The 16245-nt window shown below is 36.6% G+C and overlaps 1 protein-coding gene across 1 annotated transcript; it reads left to right on the top strand.

Moving 5' to 3' along the window:
- The first annotated feature begins 12091 nt into the window (after positions 1-12091).
- LOC128919824 (uncharacterized) lies at positions 12092-15828 on the top strand. The gene is made up of 3 exons (XM_054225211.1): positions 12092-13275; positions 13501-15228; positions 15765-15828. Exons 1-3 carry the CDS (start codon positions 12092-12094, stop codon positions 15826-15828), a joined length of 2976 nt encoding a protein of 991 aa, XP_054081186.1.
- Positions 15829-16245: the final 417 nt, after the last annotated feature.

Consider the following 16245-nt stretch of genomic DNA (forward strand, 5'->3'; position numbering starts at 1 on the left):
TTAACCCGATAAATCGTTCAACAGTCTTTCTGTTACTTGGTATTGGGTAATTTTGAATAGCCTGAATCTTTTCTTTAGAAGGTTTAATTGTTCCCGCCTCAATAATGTATCCAAGGAAGTTAACCTTTCTCTCCAAAAATTGACACTTTTTCCATTTGATACGCACACCGTATCGTGATCCTATTTCTAAAACTCGTTTCAGTTTCATTATCCCTTCATCGTCGTCTTTGGAAGGAATAATGATGTCGTCCATATATATAGAAATCGTTCCGTCTTTTATGAGGTCTCTAAAAACATAGTTTATGAACCTACAAAATACAGCTGGCGAGTTACATATACCGAATGGAACGTATTTAAATTCGTAATGCCCATCTGGGGTCACGAATGCTGTATATTTTATCGAATCTTCGGCTACAGGTACATGGAAGAATCCATCTTCCAAGTCCAACGTTGTGAATATTTTTGCTTGCTGCAACCTATCTAAAACATCGTCGATCTGTGCCATCGGAAAATTATCTCGAATGATTTTCTTATTTAACAACCTGTAGTCACAACACAACCTTTTTGACCCATCTTTTTTGTTTACTATAACAATCGGAGATGCGTAATTTGAAAAACTTGGCTGTATGATGTCAGCTTCTAACCACGTTTCTACTTGCTGGTTTACGAAATTTTTGTCTTCTAAAGATAGTCTTCGTGGACGTTGAAATACAGGTACTTCGTCGCTTAAAACGATTTTCATTTTAGTTAGACATTTTTCAATACATTGGGGCTTATAACTATTTACCAATTCCCGAATAACTACGTTATCGCTATATTCTTCTACATTCAAACATAACTCCTCAAACTCATGTAGTAATTCCATTCTGTTTTCTTTACTTTTTCCTTCTACCTCTGGTTTAATATTGTTTCTCTTTACAAATTTCGCTCCTTCTGGCTTTATATTAATGTTGACTTTATCTAATACTGATGTGCCTATGAATACCGAATATGGAATAGCAGTTTCGCTGGTGATGTGAAACTGCTGTAAGAATTTTAAATCATCAACTTCCAATTCTGTAACGAAACTACCATACGTTGAAAATTCTTTTGCGCAGGCGCCATACAAAGTTCTTTTGTCATCGGTCACTTCACCATCAAAATTAATTTTATCGAAAACATCACGCCGAATTAAACACAAACAACATCCGGTATCAACCAGTGCATCAATTTTTAGCCCACCTACTTTCACTATTTTTACAGGTAAACTTATTTTTCCGGTAACATTTACAACATTAATTTTATCTGATTCCTTCTTTACTTTTATACTTTCAGCACTTTTGCACTCGAAAGACTTGTGTCCTATGCCATTACATTTGAAACATTTTGTTTGCTGACTGCTGCAGTCACGAATGAGATGTGTAGAGCTTCCACACTTAAAACACGATTTTGTATGTTTTTGATTGTAAGGAATATTGCCGGTATTCTGTATTGACCTAACTGGTTTACAATGAATTTTTTCGTAAATTTTAATTTTTTCTTTTAATTCTTCAATTGTTTTTGCTTCGTACAAAACCGCTTTGTTTAGTTTCGTGTCTGTTATACCTTCAATGAAATATGCTATTAAGCTCTCCGTATCAATGCTTAATGGTTTGCTAATTTCAGTAAGAACATACAAATACTCGCGAAACGTTTCGTTTACCCTCTTCTTACGACTTCTTAACTGATTATGTACTTCTGACGACGATAATTTTTTCCCAAACTCACTGATCAGTTCTTGCTTAAGGAGTTCCCAGCTCACTAAGCCTCGTTGGCTTCTAATGAATAATTTGGCGGCTCCCTTTAACAGTTGTTTGCTATAAATGAATTTTTGCACATTATTCCACCCTACTACTACTGCGCTTTCCTCAAATTCGCTTATCCATTGTCGGATATCAATATTATCATCTCCACTAAATTGTGTTAAACTTTCTTTTATATCGTTGAACGTAAAGGTGGATCTATTAATCGGTGTCACCGCGGTCGTAAAATTTGTGTCTTGTACATCTTCATAGGAACTAACTGATTCGTCATTTCTGTCGTCCGTAATTGTCTCATGTCCGTAGTGCAACAATAGTCTTTTTTGCAACTCCGCTTTACGTCCAGTAACGGAAATGTCTAGTTCACGGAGTGCTTGTTGCAGTTCCCTGACGTTAAACGTCAGTATCGTTTGTCTGTCCATATTTTGGGCACCACACAGTAATATTACGGTATCTGAATATTTCTGAACAAACTACTTTTGAATGGAATGTTTCTAAACAAATTACTCTTATAACGATATTTCTAAACAAATTACTCTTATTACAATGTTTCTAAACAAACTACTTCTGAATGAAATGTTTCTCGCTGCTGCAAATACCTTTGCTTTTCCTTAAATCGCCGTTCTGCTCATTCATCACACATAAGCTTTGTACTTGTATTTTCGCCGAAATGCCTTCACGTTGTACACTCGCTCCGCTTTTGTTTCAGCTTGTGCTTTCTAGTTGATTTCGCCTTTCTGCCGCCGCTCACCAGCTGGCCTTCCTCAACGCACGTTCTGCTTATTCACTGACACCGACCAATATGTTCTTACTAGCTCACTCTCACCCGCAGCTTGAGTGATCTGCTAGCCTTCTTCAACGCACGCTCTGCTTATTCATTGACACCAACCAATATGTTCTTACTAGCTCACTCTCACCCGCAGCTTGAGTGATCTGCTAGTCTTCTTCAACGCACGTTCTGCTTATTCACTGACACCAACCAATATGTTCTTACTAGCTCACTCTCACCCGCAGCTTGAGTGATCTGCTAGCCTTCTTCAACGCACGCTCTGCTTATTCATTGACACCAACCAATATGTTCTTACTAGCTCACTCTCACCCGCAGCTTGAGTGACCTGCTAGTCTTCTTCAACGCACGTTCTGCTTATTCACTGACACCAACCAATATGTTCTTACTAGCTCACTCTCACCCGCAGCTTGAGTGATCTGCTAGTCTTCTCCAACGCACGTTCTGCTTATTCACTGACACCAACCAATATGTTCTTACTAGCTCACTCTCGCCCGCAGCTTGAGTGATCTGCTAGTCTTCTTCAATGAAAGTTAACGGAAAAAAAATGTTGGGATATCGACGCTTACGGACGCTTTTACCGCTTCATGTACAGTCACCGATAAGTAAAACACGCATTAAAATTTTATCCACAATTTTTCCCGGACGAGCCCCCAATTTGTGGGTTTGTGGATTTGTTTATTTAAAACGTAAAGGTTTATTACCACATTTCTTTTAAAAGTTAAGAATAGTTCATTACAACGTTTATTTTAAAAGTTAAGAATAGTTTATTACAACGTTTATTTTAAAAATAGTTCATTACAACGTTTATTTTAAAAGTTAAGAATAGTTTATTACAACGTTTGTTTTAAAAATAGTTCATTACAACGTTTATTTTAAAAGTTAAGAATATCCGTTTAACAAGTCAAAAAGGTTACCAGTGCCGTGTGTTCGCGTCCGCGTCTATTCCAACTCTGAGATCGTTCGTTTTATCCTACCCGCTTGTTCTCGCTACTCTTCTCTACTCGTTATCTTTCAGAGTTGCATGTTATTGTACTACTCTACTCGCTATCTTTCAGGGCTGTATGTTGTTGTATGTGCGTCCACTTCTAGTAATGGGTCGCACTACCGTTCCCACATCTATGTAGCTAGGCTGTCGGCTCGAATATCACAAAAATGCGTAAAACATGAAAAAGGTTTGTCGCGACGTGAATAGTTCGTTATTTCAGTGATTCCACACAGTTTAGTAGCAGTAGTCGTAACAAAAGCAGCGCCTGAACTGATTTGACAATTCAGAGCTACTCCCGCCTGACTGACTGACGGCCGAGCGTTTATGCCTTGTTTATTTATATTTGCTTACACTTTAGTTGGTATGTGAGTCTGAAAAGACATATGTGTGTTTGTGTATTCCGCAATTTATAGAAATTTCGCCGCTTTCAACCGCAAAAACTTATTTTATTTGCAATTTTGGATATAATATTTGCGTGAAAAGGAAAAATCAAATGATTAGATATTTTTATTATAGTTTTGTTATTCGCTTTGTCATTGCAATCGATGGGCTCAGGTTTGATTTTGACTGTGGAAAAATTCTGATTTCTATTTTAGTTACCCTCTTTAAGTGTTGTCATTTGTATGTCTACTTAATCCCATTTGAAGTGCAGTGTATTCTACATATATGTAAATTCTATGAAACTATAGAAAACAAGACTTACTCGTGTACAACTTATGGCTTATCCGACAGTTCGTTCTCCTTTTCCATACACATTGCTGCATTTCAACACGCGCGTGCAAGTTCACAACGTTTATGTACACAAAATTCAAGAACATTAACAGATTCACATATACATATATATTTTCTTCTAAAAACACATCACGATGAAAATCATTTATTAAGTGCAAACTTCCGCTTGATAATCTCAAACGCAGTGAGTGAAATATTTAAGCGTGGAAAGTATTAGGAAAAATCGCAAATGAATGAGTAAACGCAGTGGAACCACACGCGGTTTTCTCATAATGGTTTTCTCGCATACACACGCATGCTCTCACACTGTGCTTGATAGCAAATTTCAAGTTTATGAAATGTTACGTATACGCCTCTTTCCGTGCTGTACTGTACAAGTAGTGCACATACGAGAGCATAATGGAGCGTGCTTTAAGTGAAAATTTATTATGGCAGCGCTCGTTAGTTGAGGTGGTTAGAATCATATGGGAGTGTGCGTGTGAACCACAAATTGCAATTATTAATTTTAATATTATCCACAACTTAAAAGCAGAGCGTGCAACCATAGAAAAAAGAAGAAAAAAAAACACGTCATAATACTTATACAACAATCAAGAACTGCACAGCTCAGATATATTGGTGAAGTGCAGAGCGCGTCAAGCATTTACTATTTATTCTTCTCATTTTGCTTTTTCTTTCCATTCTGCGTTCAACGTCCACTTATACATTAATCTCGGAGTTAACCATTCGCCATTGTAAATATAGTCCATCAACCAGCCAGAAGACAGATTAGCTTCATAAACTCCAAAGCTCTGCACTTACAAAATTCATTATTTGGAAATATTTTGAACTCTTTTGTTAAGCACCTCAAAGTAAAACCGACATGAGTCATCCCAATGATTCTCAAAATTATTTATTTTGTCCTCAATGAAACAGATAAATTCTTGCAATCACTTGATCGCTATTTTTCCAACATATCGAGTCAACTGAGGATGTCACTATTAACATTCTCTTTTACACTTGCCAGCTTCATCTTGCACAACGCGCGCACATCAGTTCTCATGAGTAATTTGCATATCTTCGACAACCTTACGTATATAATTTATGAAATTCATTTAAGCCTGCCTTTACTATGCCTCGTCTCTCGTTCCTCATCCTCCTTTCGCCGGCGACACAATATAAGTAGCATATTTCTCGTGTTGCCCGTCAATTTGCGTGGACATTTTTCATGTTTTCGTCATTTAAATGATATCACCACATTTTTCAATGTCATTTTCGGTGTGTTGCTTCGCTGGTTTATTGTTTTACCGTTTTACGATGTTGCTTTTCCCTTAACTCATCCGATGTGGTTATTCTTAATGCAGATTTTATATTATTTTCCTTTTCGCATTTATTTTTCTCTTCACTGTCGAAGGGTATGGTTGCAAACTCCGACAGGCGATTTTCCGCTCAAATTGCAAAGAGTCTTACATTATTTCCCAATTCTGTTATTTCTTTTTTAATTTCGTATATACAATATAATTAATAACAACATAATCAAAAACGTGCTAAAGTTGAAAGAAAAACTGTTTCAGTCACGTATTTTCTGCTAATCAATAATAATACCGCGAATAATTGTGTGAATACAAATGATTGTTTGCTAAAGTTTGCGAACAACAAGCATATATTTTTGTGTTAATTTAATGTAAATGGCAGCATAAGTGTAATTGTAATTGTCCGAGCACGTACCAAAAGCACACCCACTCACAAATGAAAGCGTATACGCCACGTAAGTCTCGCTGTTAAACAAACTTGATGCGATTATAAAACAAGTGAGAAGACACTTGCATATATAAAAAAATTGCTCTGTAATTCAATATTCGTTTTTCGACGAAGCCGTGGATGGAAATTTGTATTATATGCTCACTTTATTTCATTAAAAGAACTACTATTTAAACATGAATTCAATAGTTGAGACATGACCATCCGCTATTATAAGTACAAAAACACATATAGTAACCAGCATTTCATTAAAGACCCCACAGTTCAAAATCCTCGTACACTACTCGTATATGGAAAATGAAATGTATATTGAATCCACAAAATAAAATTGCAAAATGGCTCAATCGTTTTATGTGCTCCCAGTCAATAAAAGCTGCAGTTGCGACTTGCTGTTGCACATCGTAAGTGGCAAGAAATGCGAATGTGTGGAGAATACTTGGTCGCATAATATCGCCATTCATTCCTGTATTTACTATTTGGGTCTCACCCACACACACGCACACACCATTCATGTGCGACAAAACACGCGAAGAAAAACTCAGTTATGAACCTAGAAAGCAAATCAAAAGTTGAGCGTTTGAACATGTGTTTGTATGGATTTTTATGAGTCATGTTTAAGAATATATTTAAGTTTGATTTTATAGCAGATCTGGGAGTGCGAGTTTTTACTGCCAAACTTCGTTTCATGTGGGAATGTAACATTCTGGGTATAAAGTGTAGAAAAAAGCGTGTATGTCCATGAAGGACTAGAAGAAGGTTTACATATTTTCCTTTATTGAAAAGTTAAGTGGCAAATATTTTCCAAACGAGAAACCCTAATATTATGTGAACAAAACTATAATACTCTCTTTAGCAACTTCGTTGCGAAAGTATAAAAATCTGCTTGAATACAAGATCATAAGTAATATACATTAAAGGTATTTAAATAATCTTCAATTCTGCATCAAAACTTTTCCCATTAAATGAAAAATGTCGGCATTTGAATAATCTTATCCCTAATCCAATAATACGTTTAGTAATAGTTAGAAAAACCAGAACCGGATATGGGACAGATATTACGAGAACCGTATATGGCCGAAAATTGGCATCCGCAACCGGATACGTATATTGATGTTGTCGGAACCGGATGGTGTCAACCGGAAATGAAGCAACCGGAACCGGATATGAGGAACCCGGGAATGAGATGGCCGGATCAGGTCGAACCGGAAATGTTCTTTCCGGATATAGGGAACCAGATGTTATGGGGGAACCGGATGTGTGGTAATCGGAGGTAACCGGAACCTGATATGGGGAACCGGATATAAGATGACCATATTTTCCATCCGTGTCATCAGGGTGTATATAAAGTATTATTGTACCGAATTTCATTGAAATCGGTCGAGTGTTTCTCAGATATGGTTTTTAACCGATAAGTGGGCGACGCCACGCCCATTTTCAATTTTTTAAACAAATCTGAGTGATAACATTTTCCGTTAGTGAGTTAACGCACTTTTTATAATTTTTAACCTAAACTTTGTATGTAAAGGGGGCGTGGTTATTATCCGATTATATCAGTTTTAATGGTGAGTAAAGAGGTCCGTCCGAGAAACGACCTCGAAAAATTTGTCTGAAAATATATAAACAAAACATACACACAACCTAAATTCATAACTTAGTTCGTGTATGTTCTTCACTGAAAGGCTCCGTAAACACAGAATTTTCCTATTAAAGATAACAACCATATTTCACATGAGATAACTGTGGCTTTTAGTTGCATATCCTCTTTGCCATAAAATGTTGGTGTTGTTGTGAAAGCACATACTTCAATTCACTGTGCACCACCTTTAAAATGGAAAGCTTAACCAAATGTTAGTCATGGTTTCCATTATTTCAAGAGGAATGTTCACATACATAACCCACATAGTTGTAGTTGCTCATGTGCATGTGTGTGTGTGTATGGCAGATACATTTGTCGAGTATTCAGTTTTCAACAGCTTACATTTAATAAATATTATTTCATCGCATAGGAATTGTGGTTATATCACGTCGAAAGCAAGCACCTGCCCTCCTCTGCTTGATAAAACTCATAGTTCTAATGCCACATGCATGTGTACACTCGTACTTATAGGCATATTTTTAAAATGTGCACAGCTTTTCAACTCGCCTGAGATTTTGGAAAATCACTTGCATTACATTTTCGTTTTCATCCATACAAATACAACCATCTATAGAAATATAATATGTGAGTAAATATGACAGAACTTGTGTGAAGACAAGTGTTTGAGCACATTTTTGGTTCACACTTGATTTAGTTGAACACCGAAATTGTTTTTCTCAGCCAATATGGAAGAGCGGCAAGGCAATATTAAGCAAACCTAACTTTGAAATTATTTGAGGAAAAATGAAAAGCAGAAAATACAATGCCAACAACAGCAAATAGTTGCTCGAACACCATGACTTACTTCTAAACAATAAGTGATGATTGGAAGAATGTACACAAACCGATAATACAAAAAAGTATTATAACTGGGAAACTTTAGAAATGACTATAGATTGCAACCCCATTTACGTTTATCCAATTGCTAACTGACACCCACTATTTTTCCCACCACCTAGTCGCATTATGTACTAAGCTGTAATTAAAATTGTTAGAATTATTTCGTTGTAGCCCAAGGAAACCTGTGGTTTCATATTTTCATATTTATTCCCACACGAGGTAATTCCAAATAGTGTGTTCGTATGTGTCTCGTACAAAGATCCAATAATTTGATTAGTACAGGTTTTAATTTCCGACATTATGCCATTGGGCCAAATTCATATTTCCTCTTTCGCCCAATGACGAAGTGCACTGTGGCACCGCGGGCGTTCTACCCATTCATTAATTAAACAGAAAGCTATAATTAGTTAATTTGTTCGCCTGTTCACGGCTACTCTTTTATACCCATTGCTTTTACGACGCCCAGTGGTGCGACAACAGCGTTTCGTACAGACTTTCGCGAAAAAAAATATTTGCTGTCTGCTACCACTTGTCGTTCTCGCGGTAGGTCCACCACAATAGTTCTGTTTCATTTGACTTTGACTTTTTCATTTGACTTTTCTGATCGCTGCGTGAATTTTGTTTCTTACCTTTTAAGGCGCCTGTCGTCCCATTGCTTTCTTAATTTCCGCTCTTCGTTCGCTGAGGCAATTTGCTCAGGATATGGTTAAAATACTTGTTGGAACGAATGCCGCTCTTGCTACGAGTTGGGCGAACGGTTAAATATTACGAAAGGAAATAAGCGTAGAGAGCGAAACCAATGTAAAACTTATTAAAAGCATTTAATCGCGAAAATCAACGGGATATTAATGTAATAATGAGATCAACGCAACCACGATAATCTCCGTGGCGAAAAGTCAAGGCGATTTGTAATAAAAGTGCTCGACGCCCTTGGCTAAATATTTATTTAACCTGTGACTTATGGCGCAATTAACACGAGCATATTTATTAGCGAGCAGCTAGCTCGTTCGGAAGTTGTCTTCATTTGCAATTTAAGAGCTGTATTATTTGCACAAAGCAATTTCGCTTACGCTGCGCTGCGTTCCAGGGCAAAACGAATAAATAACTTGTTTGTGCACTTCGTGCGCATGCCTGACTGCTTTTGCAGCTCTTTGTGTATTCGTATGCATACCAAGCCAAAAACCAAGGTGTTCAGTGCCCTTGTGTGCTTAATTGTTGCTGCTTTCATTGCATTTGTCATCCTCAAGCATACAAACCACAATGTACACATGCAGGGCACGTGTAAATAAGAGCAAACTGACTTGAAGTTAACATGATTATTTGCATACTGATTTAGCCGAGTTGCATTTTATTTAGCTTCTGTGCGTCAGTCGATTATTTGTTTTGATTTATTTTCTATTTTATGAGCAAATATTTACAAGGCAAGCAGCGTGCTGTTGATAAATCACTTTAGGTTGAGTTTTGTTTGAGTGTGTGCGTTGACTTTTATTTTTGATAATGCAAAAATGTCCTTGCTCAGTTGACTTTGTATAAATTTCATTACGGGACAACCGCAGGCAAACAATTTTCCAGGACAAGCACAAAATTCTATTTTATTTAAGTTATTGCAGGCGATCTTCGGTGAACAGTGTGTAAAATTCATGTATTTTCTGTTGTCCTTTACAATTCATTTACATACACAAATGCAATAGCAAATACACAGCTGCATGTCCTTCCCAGCATTCGAATGTTTTATTTTGCAATTAAAGGCAAACAACTTTGGACACACAGCCATAATTTATGCACACAGTGCATGCGTGTACAGTGAGTGAATGTTGCTCCTCCAACTGAGTATATATGTGGGAGTGGAACCTGTGGGTAAAAGGTCCACACGTAGTGGCTGTTACTTTTAATTACAACCCTGCAAAGTTTAACGAAGACACAACGACACATACGACCATTTTTAATAAAATAAGTATAGTTGACGAGTAGAGTGAGTCGAGTGAAGACAGCGGCATCAACCGCTAGCACGATAGTGAAGACAGCGGCATCAACCGCTATGACGATAGTGAAGACAGCGGCATCAACTGCTTGTACGATATAATAATCAACAAATAGTGTGGTAATTATTATTGGATATAAATGAACTTTAATCTACATGTAACTAAAAATAAACGTGTAATCTACAATAATGTGTGTAATGAATTTAAATAAATATAAATCAAACGCATAATCTACAAATGTGGGCTCAGCCGAGATGTGAACGTATGTGAGCGGTGTCGGAAATTCGAAAATTTGTTAAATTAAAACAGTTTTGTTAAATTAAAACTAAAATGTGTAAAAACTAAAACTAAAACGTGTAAAATATCGTTATATACAAAGAAATTTGGAGAAAATGTGTATTATTCATACAAGTTGAATCTTGCAACAAACCACAGTTACAGTTGGCGTCGTAATTCAAATTTGTCAAAGGTCCAGAAAGTTCGAGAGAAGCAGAAAGAAGGAAAAGTGAGAAGGTGTGAAGCTGCAAAGATTGAAGTGACTGCGCCAATTAGAAAATGAGATGAAGGATAGACATATGAAGATGAGAGAGAATGTATCCGAGATGTGAACGTATGTGAGCGGTGTCGGAAATTCGGAAATTTGTTAAATTAAAACTGTTTTGTGTAAAAACTTAAACTAATACGTGTAAAAATATCGTTACATACAAGGAAATTTGGAGAAAATGTGTATTACATTAAAACTAAAATGTGCAAAAACTAAAAGTGATACATGCAAAAATCGTTCCAGACATGTTCAATCTTGCAACAAACGGCAGTTACAGTTGGCGTCATAATTCAAATTTGTCAATTCAAAGGTCCAGAAAGTTCGAGAGAACGAGAGAAGCAGAAAGACGGAAAAGTGAGAAGGTGTGAAGCTGCAAAGATTCAAGTGACTGCGCCAATTAGAAAATGAGATGAAGGAAAGACATAGGAAGATGAGAGAGAATGTATGTATGTAATTTGGTAGCACTGAATTAAGAACAAATGGACAGAAGCAAAAATTGGAAACGAAACATATGTTTGTATAAGTTGTTATAAGATTCCAATAATGGTAATGAAGTCCAATAAGAATTAGCTACATATGCATATGTGCTGTAAAAACTTATGAATGTTAATATTATTTTCTAATACATAATGTTATTTGCTACAACATTGTTATAAGATTCCAGTAATGAATTCCAAATAAGAATTAGCTACATATGCATATGTGCTGTAAAAACTTATGAATGTTAATATTATTTTCTAATACATAATGTTATTTGCTACAACATTGTTATAAGATTCCAGTAATGAATTCCAAATAAGAATTAGCTACATTTGCATATGTGCTGTAAAAACTTATGAATGTTAATATTATTTTCTAATACATAATGTTATTTGCTGATACATAGTATGTCCAGAGAACCAGTATAAATACTCTTAAAATGTTTACTTAAATTGAAATATTGTAACTTAAGCCTGAATTTGAAATCACTTAAGAATTTTTATTGATATAATATTGTTTATGAGATAAGTTGTATTTTAAGATTTTGTTTTTTGTAATCATAATCAACACACCAGGAAAAGACGATGGACGTACAAGATATTTTGAGTTTGACAGTGGTAGCTCTGAAGAACAAATTGAGGGAAGTTGGACTGAGTGTTCAAGGCAGGAAATGTGAATTAAGAGATAGGTTGCTCTTATATTTCGGACATGTGTTGGAGGATGAAGATGAAAGTGAAAGTGAAACACGTTCAGTGACAATGGTAGAGGCACCAACCTCTCACCAAGACAATGTAGTGTTTAATCCGCAGTTCACACTGAGGGATGTGGAAGGGAGTATTTCATTGTTTAGTGGTACGGATGAGCTAGGTGTTGATAAATGGTTAGAAGAATTTGAGGATAACGCGGTAACTTTAAATTGGAACAGTTTACAACGATTTGTGTTTGCAAAACAACTTCTTAGAGGGGCTGCTAAATTGTATGTACGTAGCCAGACGGGAATCAATAGTTTCAATTCGCTAAAATCGGCGTTGAGAAGTGAGTTCGGTGTAAAACCAACATCACTAGATATTCATCGCATGTTACAAAATCGTCGTAAGAAAAATAACGAAAGTCTTCGTGAATACTTGTACAATTTGATGGAAATTGCCAAGCCAGTTGGTTTAGATGACGAAAGTCTCATTTTGTACTTTATTGGAGGAATTCCTGATTCAAAATTAAATAAAACAGTTTTATATCAAGCACGAACAATACAAGAGCTCAAAGAGCAGTTAAGAGTATATGAGAGGGTACATGATTCTCGACAGCCTTCAAGCAAGGAGAAGTCATGGCATGGGGTGGCAACACCGGTAGAACCAAGGGTTCAAAGGAAGTGTTTCAAGTGTGGAAGTGAATCTCATTTGGCCAATGGTTGTGATAAGAATGAGAGGGTACATGATTCTCGACAGCCTTCAAGCAAGGAGAAGTCATGGCATGGGGTGGCAACACCGGTGGAACCAAGGGTTCAAAGGAAGTGTTTCAAGTGTGGAAGTGAATCTCATTTGGCCAATGGTTGTGATAAGATTAGGCAGATCAAATGTTTCAAGTGTGGACAGATGGGCCATCGTAAAATTGAATGCGATCGTAGAAACGACGTGCATGTTAATACAGAATCAAAACGCAATAGCGCTTTGACTGTCTGGAAGACAAGTGGCATCTTCAAACCAATGAAGATGGGTAATTTAGTGATCAGTGCTTTAATTGATACGGGTGCTGACGTGAGTTTAATGAGGTATGATATGTTTAAGCGTACAGGAATTTCGAAGCTTAGCGATAATCGTTCGATCCTGGGAGGCATTAAAGGCAGTGAAGTAAGTACACTAGGTACTTTTGAAATAAATATCGAAGTGGATGGGATTAATTTCACAGTGACTTTTCACGTTACTGGGCTGAATGACTTGCCATATGAAGTAATTCTGGGAAATGATATTTTAAAAAACGTAAATATTTTTTTTAGCGAAAAGGGCGCTAAGTTCGGCAGGAAAAGTCTCGAAAGTTTAAATGATAAAGAGAATTTAGGGATAAGACAAATTTGTCAAAGTAAAGACGGAAAAGATTTTGAATTGTTAAAGGAAAAGGAAGAAGAAAACAACGCAGGTGGTAGTAATTTGGCTTTAACTGAATTTGCTGCACTTTGCGTAGCAATGGAAGAGAAAGATAGCAACTCGATAATAGACCTTGATTTAGGACATTTGAAAATTGAGCAAGCAGATACAGTTTTAAAGATGGTGCACAGTTTTAAACCAGTAAAGCAGACACAGTCACCAGTACAAATGAAGATTTTGATAACAGATGACATTCCTGTTTACCAAACGCCAAGACGAGTTTCATGCGTTGATCAGAAGATAATCGATAATCAAATAGATAATTGGTTGAACGAAGGTATAATTCGACAAAGCAATTCTGAGTATGCTTCACCAGTTGTTTTGGTTTCAAAAAAAGACGGTACGAAACGACTCTGCTGTGACTTTAGAAAAATAAACGAGAAGATTATACGTGACAATTTTCCAATGGTACTTATAGACGACGTTTTGGAAAAGTTGCAAGGGGCTAGTGTGTTCACTACGCTGGATCTTGCAAACGGTTTTTTTCATGTTCCCGTGGATGAAGGATCAAAACGATACACATCTTTTGTAACATACGGAGGGCAATATGAGTTTAACTTCGTCCCATTTGGACTTTCTAATTCACCAGCCATATTTTGTCGATACATTTCATCAATATTCCGTGATTTGATACAGCAAGGTATTGTAGTTATTTATATGGATGACATTATCATACCCGGACAGACCATTGAGGAAAGCATTGAAAAATTAAGAACTGTTTTAACAAGGGCAGCAACATACGGACTGCGTATTAAATGGACCAAGTGTTTTTTCTTAAAAAAGAAAATCGAATTTTTAGGATATGTAATCGAGAACGGTAGTATCAGGCCCTCTGAAGGGAAGGTAAAGGCCGTGCAACAGTTTCCTTTGCCGCGAGATAAAAAGGGACTGCAACGGTATTTAGGATTAACATCTTATTTTAGAAGATTCATTGAGGGATATGCATCGATAGCGAAGCCACTAAGCGACATGTTAAGAAAGGATGCGAAATATCATATAGGAGAGCAGCAACTGTTAGCGTTTCAACAATTAAAATTAGCTTTAATGAAAGCTCCGGTATTACAGATTTACGATCCAAAGGCTCAAACGGAGATACACACAGATGCTTCAATGTATGGATATGGTGCCGTGTTACTGCAGAAAAACTCGGATGATCAGCAGTTTCATCCTGTACAGTTCATGAGTAAGAAAACTACTCCAGCAGAGGAGAAATACAACTCCTATGAACTCGAAGTGTTAGCAATTATTCAGGCATTAAAGAAATGGCGTGTGTATGTGCTAGGTCAGAAATTCCGAATTGTAACCGACTGCAATGCATTTACGATGACTATTAAAAAACGTGACGTACCATTACGAGTAGCTCGTTGGGCTATGTACTTACAAGACTTCGACTATGTCATCGAACATAGGAAAAATTCAAGAATGCGACATGTTGATGCTTTAAGTCGTGTGGCATGCATGATAATTGAAGATTCGGTCGCGCATCGCTTAAGGGAAGCTCAAAAATCTGATGAGTGGATCAGGGCGATTATTCAAGTCTTAGGAAAATGTGAATACGAAGATTTCTTTATGCGAAACGGGTTAGTATATAAAGACCACGTTAACGAGTTGGTGGTAGTACCAGAAGCAATGGAAGATGAAATAATCAGCATTGCACACCGGCAAGGGCATTTATCCGCTAAAAAAACGCAAGAGTATTTAGAGAAATCGTTTTATATTCCAAAAATTTCGACAAAAGTAGGTAAAGTTGTAAAAAATTGCGTTGAATGCATCATCATTAACACAAAGGCAGGCAAAAAAGAAGGTTTCCTCTCACCGATAGACAAAGAAGATAGACCATTACAAACTTATCATATAGATCATGTAGGACCACTAGAGGTTACTAATAAAAAATATCAACATTTATTAGTAGTAGTAGATGCTTTTTCAAAATTTGTGTGGCTTTATCCCACTAAAAGCACGGACGCGAATTCCGTAGTTGATAGATTAACAAAACAATCGGCAGTTTTCGGTAATCCTAAGAGAATAGTAACGGACAGAGGATCTGCTTTCACGTCGAACATTTTCCATAATTATTGTACAGAACAAAACATACAACATTTGACTATTTCCACAGGCGTTCCTCGGGGAAATGGTCAAGTGGAACGGATGCACCGTATATTGGTTCCAATGTTAGCTAAACTATGTCATGATAATCCTGCTTGTTGGTATAAATATGTTGAAAAAGTTCAAAGAATCATTAATAATACACCTCCAAGAAGTACTAAGTTATCGCCATTCAAAATACTTACTGGTTTGGAAATGAGGCAATGTGAAGACATAGAAATTAAAAGTTTACTTGAAGATTGCATAATGAAAGAATTAGGCGACGAACGCGATAACATTCGAAAACTAGCTCAAGAAAATATTTGTAAGATACAAGAAGAAAACAAACAAACATTTAATTCAAAGCGTAAAGCAGAAGTCATATATAAGGTAGGCGACTTAGTAGCTATAAAACGGACACAATATGGACCAAATTTAAAATTAAAACAAAAATATTTCGGACCGTACGAGGTAAAAGTGGTAAAGCCTCACGGCAGGTATGAAGTTCAAAA

Source organism: Zeugodacus cucurbitae, chromosome 2, assembly GCF_028554725.1.
Source record: "Zeugodacus cucurbitae isolate PBARC_wt_2022May chromosome 2, idZeuCucr1.2, whole genome shotgun sequence".
Taxonomy (NCBI): domain Eukaryota; kingdom Metazoa; phylum Arthropoda; class Insecta; order Diptera; family Tephritidae; genus Zeugodacus; species Zeugodacus cucurbitae.